The 22,739-nt window shown below is 40.3% G+C and overlaps 2 protein-coding genes across 4 annotated transcripts; both read left to right on the forward strand.

Moving 5' to 3' along the window:
• Positions 1-531: 531 nt before the first annotated feature.
• LOC131237820 (uncharacterized) lies at positions 532-6,157 on the forward strand. Its single transcript, XM_058235822.1, has 6 exons — positions 532-734; positions 838-892; positions 2,651-2,701; positions 3,523-3,614; positions 3,727-3,804; positions 5,865-6,157. The coding sequence occupies exons 1-6, from the start codon at positions 679-681 to the stop codon at positions 6,016-6,018; spliced, it is 486 nt and encodes a 161-aa protein (XP_058091805.1). The 5' UTR covers positions 532-678; the 3' UTR covers positions 6,019-6,157.
• Positions 6,158-10,589: 4,432 nt separating this feature from the next.
• On the forward strand, positions 10,590-20,941 carry LOC131237821 (uncharacterized). Of its 3 annotated transcripts, none has more exons than XM_058235825.1 (5): positions 10,590-10,747; positions 12,930-13,070; positions 14,006-14,201; positions 19,884-19,932; positions 20,578-20,941. In XM_058235825.1, the coding sequence occupies exons 2-4, from the start codon at positions 12,955-12,957 to the stop codon at positions 19,899-19,901; spliced, it is 330 nt and encodes a 109-aa protein (XP_058091808.1). In that variant the 5' UTR covers positions 10,590-10,747; positions 12,930-12,954; the 3' UTR covers positions 19,902-19,932; positions 20,578-20,941. The 3 variants fall into 3 exon arrangements, with proteins under 3 accessions (XP_058091808.1, XP_058091806.1, XP_058091807.1); XM_058235823.1 differs by having other exon boundaries at positions 10,591-10,747; positions 19,913-19,932; XM_058235824.1 differs by lacking the exon at positions 10,590-10,747 and adding an exon at positions 12,717-12,739 and having other exon boundaries at positions 19,913-19,932.
• The last annotated feature ends 1,798 nt before the right edge of the window (positions 20,942-22,739 follow it).

Here is a 22,739-nt window from a genome sequence, read left to right on the forward strand (position 1 = left end):
CCTAAAATTATATGTTAAAAGAGATGGGGGGAACGGATAAATTGCATGAACGACAGTTGGGCCAACCGAGCTTACTCAGTACGCTTAACATACTGAGTTACTCAAGGATGCTGGGTGGGGCCCACTGAAATGTAAGTGAGAAATACATTTTGTTCATCCGTTTTTCAAGCTCATTTAAGAACGTTGAGACAAAAAATGAGATGGATACAAAACTAAGGGGGTCACACGAGAGGGAAAATTGGGGAAATAGATTTCCACCGTTGAAACCTTCCAAGGCTCGACCTTAATATTTATATGCTATCCAAACCGTTTATAAGGTCTTTCCAAATGGGATTAAGTGAAAAAACGGAAAATATAGATTGATAAATAACTTTTATGGCCATAAGAATGCTTTAACGGTGCTCACCGAATGCCCAATATTTCCTCTCGTGTGGCCAACTTGAGTGTTGGATACACCTATTTTTTGAATGCACGTCATAAAATCAGATCTCAAAACAGATGGCCGGGATGGATTTCACACAAACATTTCCTTGGGCCCCACCCAGCATCCTTGCGCAGGAAGTTCATGCAAGAGGCTTTCGTCGCCCGACCTGAAAAAAATGGAGAAACCCTAGGCCAGTGCGAGCATCTCAACGCCGGGTGCGCATTACTCCCTCCCTCCCTCTCTCCACCATCAGCATGACGAAGTTCAGAAAGCTGGGCCGGCCCACCGGTCATCGTATGTCGATGCTCAGGTCCATCCAGAAATCCATCAAAATCTCTCCATCTCTCTCCATATTCCCTCTATTTACTGAATTTTTCTAGGGTTTTGATTTCTTTCGTTACCTTGTTCTGCAGGACTATGGTTTCTCAGCTGGTGAAACACGAGCGCATTGAAACAACTGTTGCCAAGGTGCCATCTCTCTCCCTCTCTCCCTCTCTCAGAGCTTTTAGGGTTTCTGCTAATTCCTAGGGTTTATGTTTTCTGTTCGGAGTTTTGACGGAGGACTGCTAACTCAATAAACCCCGGCATGGCTATCGATACATTACAGTGCTGCTGGTTGCATCAGTTCACTTGCAAAGTTCAATCAACTGATCTGAACTGTCCATTTCGTTTAGAATACAGTTCATGGGCTACCATGCAAAAATAATACTGATTAGAATCCGTTCCTGGTTTGGTCTTATTTTCTATAGCCATCTTTTACCAAGCCATGGATGGGATGGTTACGATTGCCTAAGAAAGGCAGTTCTTTAGAATCACAAGCAATCCATGATGATCCCTAACAAATAGATGGATCAAATTGCTGTGTAAACCTATTTTTGTGTGAATGATCCTGACCGTCAATATTTAGGGCCACTGATCAAATGGTTACTGTCCATCAGATAATTGTGATATTTTCATGGTAGCCCATGAAATGTGCATTGGACCTAATGAATCCCAGATCAATTGACTGCAGTGTCCCAATGCAGCTAGGTGTGCTATAACTTATAGTGCTCCGAGGGCAACGAAGCATTTCTCATATATTATATGTTTGTGTATACATACATATGCTGTTCAAATCTTCTCCAATGCGTGGCCCACAGCCACAAGATAAACACATGGATGGATTTTTACACTGAGACATTCACGAACGTCCTGGGTCTCATGTGCCATGTTGGCACGAGGGGGTGTTTGCCTTGGGCACTTGAACATGGGCCGTCTGAAATTAGCCTACTTGTTTTGAAATCTGCTAGTCCCTAAAATGCATGTTTACGACAGCTACTAATTTTTAGCTACTTATCATCCCTAGACATGGCAGTCAAGAACTCGGAAATCACTATCCGAATCATGGCACCATTTTGGATGGAGTATGACCCAAAAATCACATGGCAAGGATGACCGTAACCAATAACTATCCATCTGGTGGATGCTAAATGGACTGTTAAAAAGAAAATGGTTCAGTATCTGAAGCTAACAGGGAAAGTCAGACCATAGGATCAGTGTGTTTCTCTTGCTCTGTTCCATCTAAAATGGGGCTGGTGGTTTGTACAAGGTTTGAAAAATATGCAAGTGGATGAGTCGTCACAATTTGGTATTGTGGCTGACATAGGTTCTAGTATTGGGCTTGGCAATTCAGGAACACCGAGCAGTGGGACCACATGAAAATGTAGCCTGCAGTTTCTCAAGTGCACATGGGCCCATATTTGGCGGGCCACACTCTGGATGACTGCTAAGATTGCCTTTGCATGATTTGATCTGTTCATGTAATATTCTTTTGCTAGTTGACTCTATATTTCTGAATCATTGGCTTTGTGCTTGGATGAAATAGAATTAGACTCTTATCTACCTCGGCCAGTGGAACTTTTGAGGTTTTTGAAAATCTTAGGCTTTTGTTTGCTTGTTTGGAGTTCCTTTCGTTTTTTTTTTTTTTTTTTTTTCATTTCTTTTCCTTTCTCTTCTATTTTTTTGGAGCTATTAGAGCATTCTCTTGATCAATTCAAGATAAATGAAGGTAAAGACATTCTTATATTGAACTTTATGACTTTTCAAGGCTTTAAATGGTAAGATATTGCAGAGTCTGTAATCGTTCTGTAGAAAATTTTGGGCTTTTATCATTATTTTAATGAATTCATATTGGGATTTTGATGGAACCGAGTTAATGTTCAATTTTTTTTTTTTTTTCATGATCAGGCGAAAGAAATTCGGCGACTTGCAGATAGGATGGTGCAGCTTGGGAAAGAGGTGTGTGTGTGTGTGTGTGTTGGTGTGTGTTAGGAAGGTTCTCTTGTTGCTAAGGGAGTGGGATCCCTAAGCCTTTCAGGTGCTGGTTTGTCCTCCCCCCCCCCCCCCCCCCCCCCGGCTCATTGTTTTTGCCTTTTTGGCATCCTTAATAAAACTTATCATTTCTCCAAAAAAATGAAAATGGTAGAAAAGAAGAAATCGTCACAATTTCAGAAAAAGAGAAGAGGATCTGCACTTCTAAAATAAAGGTAGTGCAGAAACATCCACCACAGCCCCCCCCCCCCCCCCCCTTCTTCTCGAATAAGGTCTTACCATCGACAATCTTTGCAGAAGGGCTATGGTGCTGCCTAACACCTGTCTTCTTTGTTTCAAAGATGTGGAGTCGATTGATCATCCGTTCATCCGTTGCCCCTTTGCGAGGGATGTCTAGCGTAGTATTTTGCTCTCTTTTAATGTGTCCTGGGTGATGCCAAGCTTAATTGAGGGTCTGTTTCTCTCTTGGCATGCTGGAGAGGCTGGGAGAAAGGGCAGGTCCAGGTGGTGGTTTGCTATGCTTGCCATCCTCTGGTCTCTTTGGATTGAGAGGAATAGCTGCTGTTTCTGCTATAGAAGTGGTTCTTATCTCGGGGTTATCAGCTGGGCTAATCTGTGTATCAGGGATTGGGTGCCTTGATTGGCTGTTTATATTTTCCTTGTTTTCTTGATGTTTTGTTTTCATTTTTGGCCTGTTGGCCCTTAATAAATTGCATTATCTTTCAAACAAAAGGGGTTCTGCTTGTCAAATTCCATGTACTTCATTTTTTTCTCCTTTTGATTTTCAGGGCACTCTTTCGGCTGCTAGACAAGCTGCTGGTTTTGTTCGTGGGGATGATGTTATTCATAAGCTGTTCACAGAGATAGCTTATCGCTATAAGTAAATTATTTTGCCCATTAAATTCCTTTTTTTTTTAATAAAATTTTTTGTGGCTTGTCTGAATATTTTAGCAGGCTCTGATGATTATTTATTTATTTATTGTGTTAAGCAGAGACAGAGCAGGTGGATACACGAGGTTACTTCGGACACGCATACGAGTTGGAGATGCTGCACCTATGGCCTACATCGAGTAAGGTTTCATTTGCTCAAATTTCTTTGCTCTTTCTCTCTGCTACATATGTGCAGAATCATGGTTGATCACTGTATGTTGGAAACTGTTGTCTTCATTTTTTTGATAGGAACTTAAATTTTTGGATACAATTTGACAGGTGATTGACACCTCGTTTGCTAGTTCAGAAGGCTAGAAAACCATTTTGGATTAGATAGTTGCAAATTTTGGAGATCAAAACACAAGATTTAAGTGTGATTCAATGAATGAGGGATGGCCTTAATCGATCATCAACCAAGAATCACTAAAAGTATGCTTTAACACAAAAGAGGTAAATAAATAACAAATATGGTCCAAATAATAAATGTCCAAGTTTCCTTGGGGTCTTAATTCCAATAAGATCCCCATGCCTCATTAGTCCATACTGCTCCGGAAAGAATACCTATGGTTAAAAAGGTAAACCCTAGACTAATGACACAATAACTCCAATGATCCAATTGCTGAGTCAATTGATACCTGTGATAATTTCTAAATGAAAGAAAAGAAGTGTTTTGTAAAACATTTCCATTCGAGTAGTGGATCTCATCAAAGGAAGATGACCCAATAAGAAAGTTAAAAAAAGGGACAGGTTGAGAGTTTGTCACATGTGTTATGTAATGATGCTTATAGTTGCATATGTTTAAATCATGTGGTATGTAATGATGCTTATAGTTGCATATGTTTAAATCATAGCATAAACAAACAACATTTCAGAGAGGGTTTGTCACATGTGGTATGTAATGATGCTTATAGTTGCATATGTTTAAATCATAGCATAAACAAACAACATTTCATTCCAAACAGCCCTTACCTAGAATGTCCTAGATTAGAATCTGAGAAAAGAATTGTGTTTGATTATCTGGAATGTTGAATGGAGACATGTTAAAAGGGATCTGCTTTCCTTGTTTGTTGGGTACTCTGTGTCCCTATTGTAAGTTTTTCCTTTTCTTAATAATTTATTATCTATAGAAGGGTTCATTTTCCAAGTTCTTCCATTCCGTTTCATCTCCCACTTGAAACTAGATTGGCTGCCCATGCGCAATTGGATCCTAGATTGTAGAAACTGAGCAATTGTCGCTGCAGATTTGTTGGATTTTTTTTTGAGGTAACGAATAATATGCCTCAGACAACATCTTCCTGAATAGTTGACTCAAAGCACCAGCAGTCCAAGCCTTTGAACGTGAAACCCATCCCATTACATCTATCTCTGCCCTTGCGGACACCGATCCACATGTATTCCTGTAGCATCTACTGTCCAAAAAAAAGAAAAAAAGAAAAAAAAGAAGAAGCCACACAACACTATCTTCTTTTCCAACCCCGCCTCCATGTTGCAGATTTTTTGGATTAGATTATAGTCCCATGATCTTCTACTTAGTGTGCTGCCCCTGAGCTTTTGCCTAGCGAACTTTACTGTTCTTTTCATCATTTTGCATCTATACCCACTCTCTCTCATTAAAAAGGAAAAAAGAAAAGAAAAGAAAAGAAAGAAACTAACTAGAACACTTGTTCCCTACTTCTGGTAACTAAGGATTGGATATGTGTATTTGCTTTTGCTAACATGAAGATGGCATTTGTAACAGACATATGTAAACATGGACCCTAACATGTATGTAGGGTTCGTGTGTCCTTGTTACCTGGTTGGAATAGGAATGCTAATAAGCAGCTCGTTCCATGAAAGTTCAGTGCAGTTCCCTTATGGTGAGCATGTTTGATGATTGAGACTGTTGTTCTGGTCACCATCATGCGGATAGACCATTACCTGAAAAGCAAAGGGGTTTTGATCAGTAGCCCGTGGAAGGAACAGTGAAAAAAAAAACATGAAAACTTTGATGGTCAGAATTGTTCAATCACTGCAATTTTGGTCTTATAGCCCATCTGGCCACCCACTCCGGACCAACCATCCCAATCACCAAACATGCCTGCAGCATTGCCATGAGCGCAGGGGCTACTGGAACTTATGCTCTGATTACAAATACATGGCGCTCAATTCAAATTACATATGCACTTTAAATGCATCTATCTCAGGCAAAGTGTTTGTGTAGGTTTGTGGACAGAGAGAACGAGCTTAGAGAGGCGAAACCAGCAACCCCCCAAGTGCCCCAGAGACCAGCCTCAGATCCATGGTGTAGGTCCCGCATGAGCCAGCAGTGGGCACCACCTAAAGAAGAGGATCAAACTGCTGGATCTTCAACTTAAAAAGTAGGATCTATCATGAGATTGACTATATTGAAATTTGCTTGGGTCCATTGTAATATTCACAATTTTCAATTTCTTAAAGGCAAATGATTCTCTTTTCGAGGACTTCCATGCAACAAAGTGCAGAAGTTTTCATGTATTTGTCACAATTGAGGCTGCAATGTTGAGACGAATTAATGGATGGTTTAAAAGCTATCACAAAGTTGGTGGCATGAACCTAGGTAACCGCAGTAGAAGCCCTCTTGGGTTTTTATCATATTTGGTTTGGATTTACAGGAAAGCAGTGACATACGTATGTGTGTCCCTTCAAAATCACACTGATGGAATGATCACGGCCATCCCCTTGGTTCCCTGAACTCAAAATGGGCGGAAGTTCGTCGATGCACTGTTGGGATCCACCCATTTGTGTTTTGCCAGAGCATGTTAGCTCATGGGCTAAACAATGGGACAGATCTAAAACTCAGTAGGCCAAACAGGAAACAGTGAGGATTGAACATCCACCATTGAGATGTTCGTGGGGCCATAGAAGTTTTGGATCATACTAATATTTTTGTGTTTACAGTTCAACTCAGTAGGAATGAACTTATGAACGTTATGGATGAGATATAAACATCATGGTGGACCCAAGGAGGTTTCGACATTAGGCATTTCTCTACACTTTTTTTTTTTTTTTTCCTGTTGTGTGGCGCACTCGAGTTGTGGAGCTTCCTCAGTTTTGGGCCCATGACCTAACATTATCTTGGAAAAATAAAAAAATGGATGGACGGGGTGGATATAGAATACATAAATCAAGGTGGACCTCTCGGTAAGGGCTGCGCCATCTTAGGTAAGGTCGTGGTCAGGACCGCAATCAATCCGCCCCCGTCTTTTCTCTTGCTGGATAGCACTTGTGTAACCCTCATTTCTCTCTCCTTATTTTCCCTCTTCTAGAACAGTTGTGGATCCGGCCTCTTGATCTTATATTTGAAAAGCGACATGCCAAAGATGACTGTTGAAGTAATGACAGCCATCCGATCATTGGATATTTACCAGTAGAATGTTCGTTTGTGGGAACCGTCACAATTGGGTGATTGTTAGCCTATGTAGCCTACTTATGCTGGGGCCTACCTCTTCATCGGTTCAGATAGTCGCACAAGTGCCCTATGATGACGAAAAATACAATTTTCAGCCTGCTACAGATGTGCATGCTCCTGCAGGGTTCGCATTAGATCCTGCACCTGTTTGGGCAGGTGGTGCCCCTGGTTTGTGATCCGAACCGTTGATAGCAAAGCACACGTAATGGAGGGGGTATTCATAAAATCTCCTAGATTAATCTTGTCTTAAGTAAACGGTTAGGTACAAAACACACGAAAACGATTGGGCCTCCATCCAATCCAGGAATCATCAAGTCAACATTGGGTATCAGCAAACCATGGCCCACCCTCTGTTAAAATGGATGCATCAGTCCACTAATGCATCCATATGATTCCTGGGAGTTACATGATGCTCAGGTAGCGAATGACGCCTGGTAAACAGGCACTCAGAAATTATACACGTCATATATTAACTAAAATTTCCCCTTCTGATTCGAATTAGTGTGGATCGGCTCTGTAATTCGCGCCAAGGCAATTCGCCTCCCCTCATGACTTCTTCGTTAGTGGCCACAAGTGGAGTGGGCAGCAGTGGAGTGCCCAAATCATTAGTTCAAATCTGATAAAAGAGGGTTTTTTTTGTCCATCGAGATTGGGTTGATGCCATGGTAGCAGGGTCACTTACTTGTGTGTGTTTTTAAACAGAACTTCGATAGGCAAGAGGTGTAATCACCGCGAGGTGTGAAGCAATCTCATACCATACCAAAAGTCGAACATTGCCTTGAAGCGAGCCTGCCTTCATCAAGCACCTGAGAGCCGGGCTGGCTTCTTTGCTTCCTGCCGCTTGCATCTCTGTTTCACCGGTAGTTGGTAGCTTAGTGGATGGCATAAGGCTTAAAAAGCTTCCCAAGCTTGTTGCAGCAGGCGTTAGTTAATGCATTTTTATGGCGCTTGATTTCTCGGGTCGTATGAATTAGTGATTCACTTTATGCGACTGCAGAGATTCTTGCTTTAAGAAAAATGTAATCATTTGTTGAGATGGGACCATTGGATGGTTCTCATTTTCAACCGTCCAATATATGAACCACAATGTATGCAATTTCCACGTGGTCTCTAGATATCTGCTTATTAGACATCCCTCTGCGAAAGTATCATAGCTCTCAATGGGGCCTGCTTTGGCCTGACTAAGCCGGAGTATCAAGCTTAAGGAATGGGTTCGGGCTTAAAATTCAATTGCGTTAGGCTTAGATTGTAATTTGTATATTGTGAAATAAATGAATTATCAATCCATTAATAATGAAGATTCAATACTACAATCTTAAAGGCATATGTAATTGAGAAGATATTCCCAATGCCGCAATGTAGCCAAGAATAAGACTTAATCTTGTGCACCTTACACTTTCAGGAAAACCTCTCAATAAAATTAAGGTTTTCTCATGTGTGTGGGCAAGAGGATCAAGATATGTATTTATAAAAAAGAGAGTCAAATAAGCTCACCCATCACACTTCTCCCCTCTATGGTCTTCACGCTAATCCAGCTTAATAATCGTGTATAGAGATCAAGGTTCAAGCATCTCGCCTTAAACCTATATGTAATGATTACAATTGTAGTGGGGCCCACTGAATCACTCAATTAAAATAATCCAACAATTGGATTTAAACCGATGATCATGTATGGCCCACCTGATAGGAATCTTACATAGATTTATACTACAACCCCTAAGCTTGGAGGTTGCCCTGGCAAAGCCAATTAGGTTTCCAAGGGAAGTTCTAAAAAAAACAAAAAAACAAAAAATACCCTTCAAGGAGACCCATGATTGGAAGCTTAGGCGGGTCCATTGTTATGTTAATGTAAACTCCACCTTGAATACTAGGTGATTCACCACATGTAAAAACCAAGGGTCGAAAATGACCATATCTGTGATTAAGGTGGACAATAGGATTGGAAATAGTGCAACACAATGCTCACCCTCCAAATGATTTTTCTTGGTGTGGCCCATCTAAATCACACAGACACCTATATTTTGACCCTATGCGAAAAATTTGGCGTGATATCTAATTCTTAGAGTGGATTTCATATTAATTATCATGGAGGCCCGATAGAACTCAGGGGTGGATGGCTCTTTTTCCAAATGTTTCCCTGTTGTTTTCTCAATTTCATGGTAAATATGTAAGAAATGTGCATTCATTATTTAGCACGTAGCTCCAATTTCATGGTAAATACGTAAAAGAAAATGTATATTCATTATTTACCACCTGACTCCAGCACCATTCTTAAGGCATGTTTTGCATTTTTGAATGCTAAAATTGAGGTGGAAGGTGAATTTCATGTGGGCCCCATTGAGATTGATGCCTACCATTGAAACCTTCTTAAGGCTCACCTTGATTTTTATTTGAAATCCAGCCTGTTAACAAGTTAACACAAACATGAAAGAAGGGGAAAAACAAATGTCAGCTTGATCAAAATTTTTTTTGGCCTATTTAAGTTTTTAATGGTGGGCGTCACTCTCTCCACTGTTTTCTGTGGTGAGGTCCACTAGAGCTTTGGATTTGACTTATTCTTTTTATCTTCACATAAAATTATATTTCCAAATGGATGGATGGCATGGATACAAAACATACATCATGATGGGGCCCACATAACTTGGTGACGTAACTTCAGTAGCAATCTCGCTATTGTTAGTATTCAATCCGTGTCTGCGGAAATAGATTGGCTACTCCCCTGCCACCAGCCAATGGCAGGTGGCCGGTGCTATGTGGGCCCCACCATGATGTATGTGTTTCATCCATGCCGTCCATCTATGTTTCTAGATCACTTGATGTATGAGACAAAAAATGAGATACATCCTAATCTCAAGTGGACCACGTTACAGAAAACAGTGTTGAATGAATGTTGACCATTAAAAACTTTTTGGGGGCCATAAGAGTTTTAGATTAGGCTGATCTTTGTTTTTCCATTCATCTACGTCTATATGACCTAATCAACAAATTGGATGTCAAATAAACAGTACATTGGGCCTTAGGAGAATTTTAATTGTAGATATCCAATCACTATTGTTTTCCTGTGGTGTGGTCCACCTGAGATTATATTCCTCTCATTTTTTATATCAAGACTTAGAATGATCTTTAAAAATGAATGAAACACATATATCATAGTGGGCTCAAAGAAGTGTTCCTTATTAAAAGTTGAGATGTGTACAACGCAAGGAAGAAAATCTCTCTCGCAAAAGGTAAGTTTGAATTTAAAAAATAATAATCACCTAGCAATTTTCACTCCGCGTTAAGGTAGACTAAAATTGTGGAGCGCTTTTCTTTTTATGCGTTAACAAACACCTGGTTAATTTTCAAATTCCGCCTCAAGTATAAAAATTCAGCGTTAACAAACTGGCGTGAGCCATCTACTGACCAAAGAAAAACTCGGGTTCGGGCGAAGTACCAGAGTTTCGGGCTGAGCTCTGGGCCGGGCTGGACTGCTTTGGCCTTAGCGGCCCTCGACTGGACCGTGCCTTTTTGAACAGTACGGGCCGGGCTTGGACAGTCTAGCCCTAGCCTAGCCTGTTCACACCTCAAAAATTATAATTGCTTTCTTGGCAACCGCCCCTCCCTCTCTCCCAGAACCGTACGAGCTCGAGCGTTCTGTTTCTTCTCCGATTTCTCAGGTATGCAATCTCCGTCCCATCCAAACGCACGTTTCATCATTTGCATGTGAAAACTGGGGTTTTTTTTAACTCATCTCTAATTAAACATCCATCGATTTCTGGATTAATCTGATCCATTCCTTTGCGGGAAGCTTGATCTCTTTACTAGGCGCCGTTGGATCAGAAAAATCTGGAATTCGCTGGATTTTCTATAATAAGTTCCTCCTCCTTTCTGCAAGGCTGGTTGAAGGTCTTTGAAATTTACTATATTCCCACTTTATTATCATTGTTATTGTTATCCGCCTAAAAAAAGGAAAACAAAAAAAGAGAAGAAGAAGAAGAAGAAGAAGAAGAGACTGTCATCATCATCGTCTTCTGTATTTTCTTCATAGATCTGTGAAACGAGCTTTGTGAATATGAATAGAATATTGTCCGGTGACGTGATGATCTTTTAGTTTTACAAATTCGTCACTGTGACCATTGTCTGTGTTTGTCACTTGTTAGTTAGATGGTGGTAATTGATGGTGGCATACATCTTCATTGACTCGGGCCGTCCAAAATTTGGGCCCAATGTGGATGGAGTAATTTATTGAGCGAAAATTGCGATTGCATGACATTCCAAACACTCCAATTGCTGAACATAAATGGCTCTTTAAGAATAAATAGAACCGATCACCTACAGCAACAGTACCACTAGTTTCTTTGCAGTACTATCTTTTCTCCAACGTGCCATTCTTGTTGGGCATCAGTACTGTGAAGACAGTAGGCCCCACCATGAAGATCGCCCTTGTCGAAAATCAGGCTGCTCTGCTCACTAGGTGGGCGGCCATACCTGTTTGTTCAGTCAGAAGAACATCGTCCATTGATTCCGGTAGTGTGGCCTATCCAATGATTGGACTGGTCTGGTTTTTCTTCCAGGTGATCTTCATGGGGCAGCCTATAGTTTCTATAGTACTGATGTCCTACTGAAGTGGCATGTTGGTGGGAAAGATGGTACAGTGCCACAAGTTGTGGTCCCTTGCCTGCAGGTGATCAGTTCTTAAGAAGAAAATGGATATGGGTCCTAATTCAGTGGGGAAAGTTTGATATTTAAGAATGTCTGGTCAGTTGTGATGTTTGGCATGTCCTCCTTGCACAATTGGGTACATTATTTGGATGGACTGGATCGATGTACATGCGTACAGTGGAAGGGGTCCCGCAGTCTAATAAATGGTGGCAAAGCACACCATATAGATGCCACCCACCAAATCATTCTATATTGTTCTCCTAGATATGCAGAATGAGACCACAGAATTCCTATAGTAAAATCTGTAAAGTTTTTTTTTTTTTCCACAGATCAGAGGGTCAGGATCATCCAATTGATGCAAAATTTGGACTGCAACTTGTTTACAGTGGATCCCACCTGATGGATGGTCCAGTTTATCCAACCATGATTCCACTTGGATGGTGGCGTTGCACGCCCGATCAATCTTGGTCAAGCATGCTTGCTTGGATACGACCTCTATTATTAAACATTTTGATATATGATGCAATTTGATGAAATGAAGTCCTCTACTATGGAAAGGGAATTGATCTGGGAATTTTTGGGTGGCTTCTTTCTTCATATTTATTTCTGATTCAGGCAGTGTCCCTGGTTCCTCCCACTCGTTTCTCCATTGGCATTATGCTGCCCCCCCAGCGTTTGTGTGGTTGATTTGCCAATGAGAGTTCTAACCATTGATAACCTCCAATGGAGATCTCTTATTCTCCCTAATATTGTCCTGATATGCATAGAGGATGTAGAATATATCAACCACTTATCCATTGCGCCTTTACTTGGAAAGTGTAGGAGTTTTTCTTCGCCAAGTCTCATATGGCCTGGGTTATTGTGGAATTTGTAGAGGCTCTTCTCTGGGCTTGGCATGGAGAAGGGGTGGGAAATGAAGGAATGAGCGGTGGTTTAGAAAAGGGAGGTCCATGGTGGATGGGGTGATAAAGACAATTTTATGTCTTGTTAAGGGTCGGGCTCCTCATGTATATGCAGCTAAGGCTGTTTCTTTTTCCTCTATTTTGACATCTTAGTGTTGTGTTGTATTCTTTTCCTGCCTTTTGGTGGGTGTTCTAATAAATTTTGTTCTCTCTCTCTCTCAAAAGAAGTTGAGATCGGTGTTTCTTGAGTTCTGATTAGAAAACACTTTTTTTTTTTTTTCAATTGCTTTTGTAGATAATAATTCGAGGAAAAAAAAGTTATGGCGGTGCATGAGGATTCAAGTGCGGTTGAGAAGAAATCAACTGATGCTAGCAATGATCTGCCGATTTTCAATGCCGATAATTTGCAAAGCAACATGAAAATCATCTACTACAGGTATGTTTTCATGACCAAATACGAGTTGGTGCCCTTTTCTGTTGGTTGATTGGTGGTGACCTTTATCGCCAAGTTGGTGCCTACTTTGAGGCTGAATCATTTTTTGAATTTTGCAATTCGGAGTAATCTGAGAAATGCTGAGGTTATGATTCATATCAATGAGGAACGATATGTTACTTTGGCTGTGTATGGAGGATCATACTAAAAAACACATCCACCGTACACGTGGCTGAGGGATGCCAACTCCAAGCATCCAACATGGCTGAGGTATGCGAACCCCAATTATCCAAAAATAGACCCCTAGAGTGCATGTGGTTTAACTAAATGTCCAGTCACATTGATTGGACATTTGCTGATTGAATTAGGATTGTTGACTATTTTTCTTTCTTAACTTCCATCAATGACTGAACAGCTAGAATTATCCAATTTAGTGTGATCTTTGGTCCATGTGCCAGCCACTTTGATCTTTTGGCCCTTTCTTGGGTTATGGGTGAGCTGGTACCAGTCAAGAGATTAGAAGACTTGGTTTGGATTGATGATTTTATCTATTTATTTTTATTTTTTGTTTTTGTGAAACACATGCCAATAAGTTTCTAATGTAGAGTTAGAGAATAAAAAATGTCAGAAATATGATGAACTTCGTTGTCCATGTTAAGATATCCTTGGAAAGAGGAAAATATGTTTTTCTTGGGTTAAAGGCTCAGAGAAATTCCCATGCAAGGCATTTTTGCAACCTTGTTAGCTAGTATAAAAAGTCTAATACCACTTTTATATCAATCTATTCATAATATGTGCATGCAGGTTTATTTTACTCTGATTAGTACATGGTGTGCATTGACTTTCATTGGTTTTTCCTTCTTCATGTTTTCTGGCTGTAGTTTTGGTTGGCTTGAAAATATTATAATGCTTAAGCCACACTTTATTTGTTTGTGTAGCCGTACCTTTGTATCCATCATTGGTGGAGTGGTTGCTGGGATTCTGGGGCTTACTGGTTTGATGGGTTTTGTCTTTTATTTCTTGATCATGGCAATTACTTCTTTGGGACTCATGGCCAAGGCAAAATTCTCTGTTCATGAATACTTTGATTGCTGGAATCGGATTATAATCGATGGCTTCCTTGGCGGGCTTATGGTATGTTGCTAACACTACTATTTGGTACTATAAACTTGGTCTTGTTGGAATATTTATTACACAAAATGTGCAAATTTACCCTTTCAAAGAAGAAGAAGAAGAAGAAGAAGAAGTGCAAATCTACTATTTATTAGTTAAATTATGCCATCCAAAATTTATTTGTAGTTTCTATTTTTTTTTGAAAGGTTATTTGTAGTTTCTATTTATCTCATCCTATTAATTATTGACCATATTCTTAATTATATGACATTTTTTATTGCACATGATCATTACTAAGAAAAGAAAAAGCAAGAAACAACAAGAGGATGATGAGAAATCAAGCCTAACAAACCCAAAGCGGGCCCCCTAGAAAGAAAACCTCCCCTGACAACTCTTACACTCAAACTCCCAAAGGGGTTGCCCCTCTTACGTATATTAATAGCAATCAAACAAGGAACAACTTTTCCTTTAGCCATACTAAAAACCGCATTGGTGGCCTAGGAATGGTATTGAAGATGTGGTTATTTGTGTTCCTTCCACAGAAACCACATTACAATCCAAAGGGGGAGATGCCAAAGTGCCTCAAACAATTCACCCTCCTCTGCCCATCCATTTCAGGCTAAGAAAAGATCACCAACCGCCATGTGCATGACTTATTGCATGCCAAAAGTGTTCAGAGAACCCGTCCAGACTCCGGACTCTTCAAGTGATCCTATGGTGAATAAGGAGGTGTCAACAAATTCCATGTCCTTAATGCACAGTGTTCGTAAAATCCTTCCAGATCTTTGAAGCGATCTCACAGTGAATAGGGAGATGATCAACAGATTCTGTCCTTTAGGCACATGAAAGTGCTGACTTCCACATCATTGAAATTGGCCCTCCTGATCAGACCAATGAAAACTCAGAAGAATTGAACCTTTGCCATCTGAAGAATTGAACCTTCACTATCTCTTCTCACCCACCTATCCTGCAAGCCCCGGATTGCCAATAAAACCTCTGTCAAGTTTCCATAGACCATTTGGCGATGGGCTGGCAAACTACATCTGCCATCAATGACCTCCAACCAACCCCTCAACACTATCCTTTGAAATTCCTTGTGAAGCAAAGCCTGAGACATAATCTTTGCTCTCACCTTGTTCACCTCCTGAAGAACACTTTATGACTGACATTTCTGATATGGACCACCATACTTTTGGAATGGAAAGATTCCACAAAAGCCTCCCTCTTTCTAATGCAAAACTGAAAATCCCCACTTCCAACAGCAATTGCGCAGACACCGGCATCACCCAAGCTACCTTGAACATACAAAGGATGCTTCTTTATCCCTGGAGCAAAAGGGCAATGGACCAATAGATGCTGCATCTATTCCTTTGCTTGCATACATATGAATCAACCATTCACAATTTTGTAGTTCTTATTCTGAAGGTGATCTAAAGAAAGAATTTTGTCAATACCTGCCACTTAGCAGAAACCCACAACTCTCGGGGGATATCTCGAATGGCAATTCATGGCCAAACAGTGACCTGGCAAACCCGGAAAACGACTCATAAAACGATCGGAGCATGAATACCCTGGTATGATTCCCAATCCAGATTCTTCTATCGCTGTCCTCAACTGGAACAAGAACTTACCCTAATACACAAAGAATGGAGGCTTTAGCTTACTCCAGTACCCTGAAATGCTCCTTTATCCTCTCCTTGATCAAAACCTTTAATCGTTTTCAATTGATGCAGCAGTCTGCGACTAACCCAGCCCTCAACTGGTAATCTGATATGGATCTCCACCAATCTTTCACTTTCGGGCTGTTTGGTTACTGAAGAAGTTCCATTCAAACAACATTGTCCAGATCAGGGATATGTCCATAGTTTGTCAACAACAATTATTTGGACATGACACTAATTTCAATGAAACCAAATACAAAGCTGTCCAAAAAACTAGCTGTTATTGTGGATTAGGCAATGAAGACATAACGTTGGTTTTAGCCAATTTTCCACAAAATATGTGGATTAGCAATCTTCCATACACATGCATGGCACATGTGCCACATAAGCCGCACACGTGAATGTGCTATAAGTGAGAATGCTCATCTTCAACCTCCCGCATGTGTCACATTTGACCTTCAAGTGCCCCACATGTGCTACATGTACCAATACCCATGTGTACATACGTCACATGTCCCACTATGCATGTTCAAGAGATTGTCATGTAGTACCATGCACCCATATGTGTCACATGTCGTTATTAAGTGTGTCGCATGCCCACCTGTGCCAATTTGCCTAATGGCTACAAGAGCAACATATGCTTGTCTAGATAGGGTGGTTGACAAACTGCAAATAGTGCAACAGAATAGTCCATTCTCACTATAGCCTATTCAGACATCCTTGGTTGGACAGATGCGTTCAAAAAGTTCTAGCCAAACACAGCTTCCCATGTTTTCTACTCTGTGAAACTTCTTTCATGCTTGACAGTTGTTATCGCTAGGATATGCACAAACAATTTAAAAACCCCCCCCCCCCCCCCCAAAAAAAAAAAAAAAAAAAAACCAATATTAAATTGATGGTTAAGAAGACTCCAGAAACAGTGATGGTCCAATTAGCTTCTCTATGAAAATGATGAAATTTAACATCACCATGCTTGTATAGATCCCCAATCTCCCGGTTGAAATTCACATGTATGATGCCTTTTCTCCTTTGTATCGAATTCCCCAGCTTCTCTCTGCATCCATAGGGAGAGATAAATGAGAGGAAGAGATCTATATACCTTGCAAAGGCACTAAATCGTCTATGAAATCCAAGTCATTTTAGTGGACATTAGCTGAAAAGCTAATCTTAACCTTCTGGTATGGTCTCTAAGGATGCTCCCTATTTCCCTTGGACCCAGGTTTCAAATAGGTTGTCCATTTCCAATAGAGCCAGCATCACCCGTTGCACTCCCACATCTTGCAGGCCCTAGACTCGTTTGGCACCATGGATTGAGGGGATTTGAGGGGGTTTCGAATCCCTTGTTGTTTGGCACCATAAAGTAACTGGGGGTTTCAAATCCATGGTGAAAGCTTGGATTACTTATAAAATCTTTCCAAGAGTTGCATGTATAACATGTGTGTCACTAGACTATTAATCTATTGGGAACATGGCTCACTAATGATATCCCAAAATAATTAGATTATCAATTGCATTACTATAATTACTTTAATATGATGATTAGCGCCATCCAAACATTTTCCATGTAAATCAATGCTTAAAAATCGTTGGTTAGTCGCTCGGACGTGATCTTGTGCTTGTGGCCCATTCGAGACTTGGAATTTCATCATTTTCGGGCAAAGTATATATTTCATCGGGCTTTTTACAACCATTGTGTCAAACATTATATACATTCACTAATTAAAGATATTAAAGTTAATTTAATAATTAAATTCAAACCCTCGTAAATATACTATGCATAGCTAGTTTAGGATTAAAGTTGATTCTGAATCTAGGGTGCCAAACACAATAAGATGATTTCAAATCCAGGGGGTTCCGAATCCACACTCCCAAATGAGCCCTCAGGCTCTCTGATGCCCTGCTCAGAAAATGTTGTTTCTTTAGGTTCCCCCTTTTTTATCTTCTCTGTAGAGCGTTTGCCCTTAGTTGCAGGATCCTTCTAACTAGGTGGCTCTTGCTTAAGCGAGCCAGGTCCAATAATAGAGGTGCGAAGATCACACATCAGGTGCATGCTCCCACTTCTGCTTCCTAGTTTTTTTTTTTTTATTTATTTATAAACTTTTTGAAAACAGATGCTTCCCAGCTCCCACAGCCGAATCTGTTGTCGCTTCATGCAAATATGGATCTCTCTCTATATTTTCTCTCAAATACTTATGGGATATCATCATAGAAAGAATTGAAAGGAAGTTGGCTCAATGGAGAGGTTGGCTCCTATCGCTTGGTGTGAGGATTACTCTTCTAAAGTCGGTTTTGTCTAACCTCCCTCTTTACTTCATGTCTTTATTCCTATGCCTAATGTCGTCTGTTCACAAGCTTGAAAAATTGAGAAGAGACTTCTTGTGGCATGGGTCAGAGGAAAATAAAAAATTCCATTTGGTAGCTTGGAAGGAAGTGCGTACGCCTTATGAAAGGAGGGGGGCATTAGGGAGCTTCATGTGATGAACATTGCCCTCCTAGGGAAGTGGTTGTGGCAGTTCGGGGTGGAAGACAATGCTTTATGGAGAGAGGTCATAGTTGACAAATACAGCTGCGATATTGGAGTGCGGAGAGTAAGGACTTCCTCCCTTTATAAAACTTCCTGGATTTGGAAAAATAGTGCTCATTTATATCTGTGGTTCTTTCAAGGAGTATGCTTTTCGATTGGCAATGGTGAAAGGTCAGATTTTGGGAAGATATTTGGATCGGGAAGGCTTCTATCCAAGATTCCTTTCTGTTGGTGGCTCACCTAGCCATGAAAAGGAATATTTTGGTTGCTGATTATTATGATTTTGTTGGCTCGCAAGTGGTGTGGAATCCTCCTTGCCGTATGTCCATGCTTGATGGTGAGGCAGACGAGTTCGCTGATCTTCCTGCAGAGACGGAAGAGATTCTCTGGTTCGGAGGATGAACAAGTTGGGAAGGTTCTCAGTTCGGTCCTTTTATAAATTGTTAACGTGGTATGAAGGGAATCCTTCTTTCAATCACAAGTCATTTGTTTGGCATTATCAAGTCCCACATAAAGTGGCAGCGTTTGGTTGGCTTGTTGGCCGAGGGAAAGTCCTCACTATTGACAATCTTCAGAAAAGGGATATGGTTCTTCCAAACGTGTGCATCCTACGTATGAAGGACACGGAGTCTATCAGCCACCTCTTCATTCATTGCCCATTTGTTAATCGGGTTTGGATCTTCATCCTCGGCCACTTTGGCTTTTCTTGGATCATGCCGGAATCCGTGAAGGATCTCTTTTTTTATGTGGCATGGGGTTCATCTTGAGAAAAAAGCCCAGTCTGTGTGGCGTATGGTGTTGATGGTTGTTCTTTGGGCCGTTTGGGGGGAGCAGAATGGTAGGTGTTTTTGGAATGAATCTTGTTAGGAAGCAATTGTTATTTCTAAGGTTATGAACTTTGTAGCCGAGTGGGTTTCTTGTACAAGCTCTGTACAAGATTTTAATCTTTCTTTCTTGCTCACGTTGTAATTCTTTGCGTATTTCGGCTCCTTCTTAATAAATTTACTGTTGTATATATATAAGGAGGGAGGGAGGGAGCTCCAGAGTCCTTCTCTACCACCACCACCTTCATAGGTGTATGCATTACATGCCAGGAAGGTTGTTCTTGGTTTATTGATAAGTTGAGGTAAAGTTGTCACGAGGGTCACCCTTGAAAAAAAAAAAGGTTGTCCCGAGGGTCACCTATCTTACAAATGGAAGAAAAATACATCTTAATAACAGAATAATCAAATGCAGATATGGAGAAAGCCTTTCAATATCATGAACTCCAGCGTACCCATGAACATCATGCAAAATACTGTGCGCATTCAGGCAACTCCATTGTCTCACTGCTTTTATTTGCATGCCTTTTTGCATCGTGCCATTATGCCCTCTTTCATTTATTTTTTGTTGCACCGGAATGGAAATCATTTCATGCCATATGCCTAAACCTCATTTTTAATGCAAGTTGTGCTCTGCAATGTTTATCATCTGCAGTTTTTATCTGTGGCTGTCTTTTTCCCCCTTTTAATGAAACAGATACTGACATTATCTTGATGTGTTTGCAGTCGTTTGTGCTATTCTGGACGTATCCTTTGTTTTAATCTACAGCAACATTGTTTGATAACAGAGGATAATAACAGCTGTAATAGATTGATCGCCTTTTCTTTTCCGTGGTAAAACTGTTTCAAGGGAGAGGATTGATTGGGCGTAATTGCTTGGACTGTCAGTACATGGGATTATCAAATCCTCCAATATTTACACAATGGTTGTCACATGACGGGAACCAAGCAATTATGGAGCCTACAAACTTTGCTGGTGACGGTCCCCAAACATGGCAATTATCTGAAATTCACTGCAAATGATTAGGCTGTATCATCCCCCTTTGTGTGAATGACCAATTTATTTATGCCGAAAAGGTTGTATTCTCCAAGGACCTGTTTGGACGTAATTTGTGGAGTGAAAATAAAAGGAAATCCCAGCTTCTTGGGTCCTGCACCTGGCACCACCAACGAAGTGCCAGCTCCACTGGCACTGCTGGCCCCAGAAAGAACTTGGTATCCTTTTCGCTTTCTGACTTATGTCCAAACTAGCCCCAAACTGAGATCACTGTTTATGGTTTGTGCTACTTTCCAAAGTAGGGTTACTGTTTTCAACCCCTTGGGGAGCAGAAGGGAGTTTCTTGATATGCCCGCTTGGGCATTCTGCAGCTGCACTTCTTTAACATACACAGATTCGCTTATGACATTGTGCATATTTTCTGAGGGATGGCATCTGAGGAATGGTGGGAGAGCTTTTGGCGCAACGCAAAGCTAATTCCATATCAGGTCTGGACTTTCAACACAAAACAATACTCATCTGCTGGAATTACCCACTTGTGTGCTGAGAAGGATTTTGAAGGATCCTATTTGGTTGTGATAGTCAGCTTTCATTCTGTTTTTATTTTAATCCATCAGAGCCTATACGAATGTTAGATTTGGAGTTGCAGCAATACAAAGACTCTGCACATGTTTTCCAGATATGCCCTTCTTAATCTTGATGGATCTTTTGCATATTGGCTTATATGAAAAAATCCTAGTTTTTCTAGGCACCCTTTATCCGTTGGTTTTGGGAAATATCTGCAGTGTTGGGGTAACAGAGTAAGAGTGGCAATGGGCCAGGTAGCCTGCCTGATTCGGCATCGGGCTGTGCTTGGACCTACTAACTTTGGCCTGTGGCCGGGAGTTGGGCCTTGCATGCATGGTCCCGATCATTTTTTGGGCCGGGCTTGGGCTCAAGTCATTTTAGCCTGACCTGACCTGGGCCAGCTGGCCTGACCCGACTTTATATGTTCATCTGTTATATCCTACAAAAATGACATTCCAGTCCTTGGTTAGGCAACCCATCCATCTTGAATGTAGACTGTTGGTTTCATATTTCTATCTTTGTGCTTGTGTGGTCCACTCTATCAACGGATAGATTGGGAACATTCAAGAAAGAAATAACAACTTTATCAATTTCGGACCTGGCACTTACTTTTCCTTGTGTACATTATGTTGCAACAGGAGATTGATGAGTTGATTCACCAACATGTCTTGCTTTTACTCCTATTTCAGGTGTTGCTCTACATATTGCTTGATGTAAAACAGATAGTGATTTTGTTTGTCTTTTGTTGAATGTGTTTTTATTGCCTAATAAGTGATTTGATAAGCCAATGATTTTTTTTTTTTTTTAAAATATATATTTTCATTTTTCTAGAAAGTTACCCGACATATCAACCGATTGATAACAGTAAGGAAAATTTGCAGTTTTTCCTTGTGCGGTTACGCTCCACTGTTCGCAATATCATAAAAACTGCCGATGTATTGGATGGCATCATCAGTACTGACCAATATGATAAACCCAAGGAGTTGATAAGCCCCAGGACTTGAGATCCCTGGTTTCAATGATACATTGTGATATATCATGTTCATGTGATATCAACTTGTTGCAATATATTTATTCACATGTCATCGATAACAATGCTAGTGGTACCAATAACATTGATGGCATCAGAAATTTCAGGCATCGGCAAAGTATCACCAAGTATTGCCAATATTTTCGATTGTGTAAATTTCAGGCTTCGTTTTTATTGCTAATGCATCAAAATCACCGATGTATTGCCAATATTTTCGACCATGTAAATTTCAGGTGTTGCTTGTATCATCAGTGTATGGGCGAAATTTCAATAATATCGCTAATATATTAATATCATCAAATATATATCAATAGTGCCAAAAAACTGTTTATTAAAAAAAAAATCATTTCAATTTTTTTTAATGGACGTATGGTTGTATGCAATGTTCAATTTGTCGATGATAATATCGATAATATCATGATATTATCGTTATCGCAACATTAGTGATATCAATACCAGAATCTTTCGTTTCCTTTCCTGTTATTGTCAATATTTTGAAATGTTGATGGCTGGTTGGATGGTTGGTTGCGTATGGAATGGTTGGATTGATGTCTTACGACATCACATGCTTTTAAGCCCTCATTAAACGAGAATTTATTACATATGTTTTTTTTTTCTTTTAATTCTTAAATATGCAAAAATATGTGTATCTTAGCATCCCGTGAAGTTTCATTGAAGTTTCCTCATGTTTCCATATATCGATAATGTTTTTGTATCTCTAGTCAGCAAAACTTGTAACAATACCGATACTTCCAACACTGGTCATTGATATATGTTATGATGTATTAGCTATACATGGATAGCACCCCTTCCTCACTTGAAATCGAAAAAAGAAAAGAAAAACTCAAAACATACCAACTCTTTCTATAATTTCCTTGTTGGGGTCTTTTCTAGAGTTGATTTAGGCAATTTGTTTCAAGTTGTCAAAGAACTCTCATATGGATATGGATATGGATAAT

This window comes from Magnolia sinica, chromosome 2, assembly GCF_029962835.1.
Source record: "Magnolia sinica isolate HGM2019 chromosome 2, MsV1, whole genome shotgun sequence".
Taxonomy (NCBI): Eukaryota; Viridiplantae; Streptophyta; class Magnoliopsida; order Magnoliales; family Magnoliaceae; genus Magnolia; species Magnolia sinica.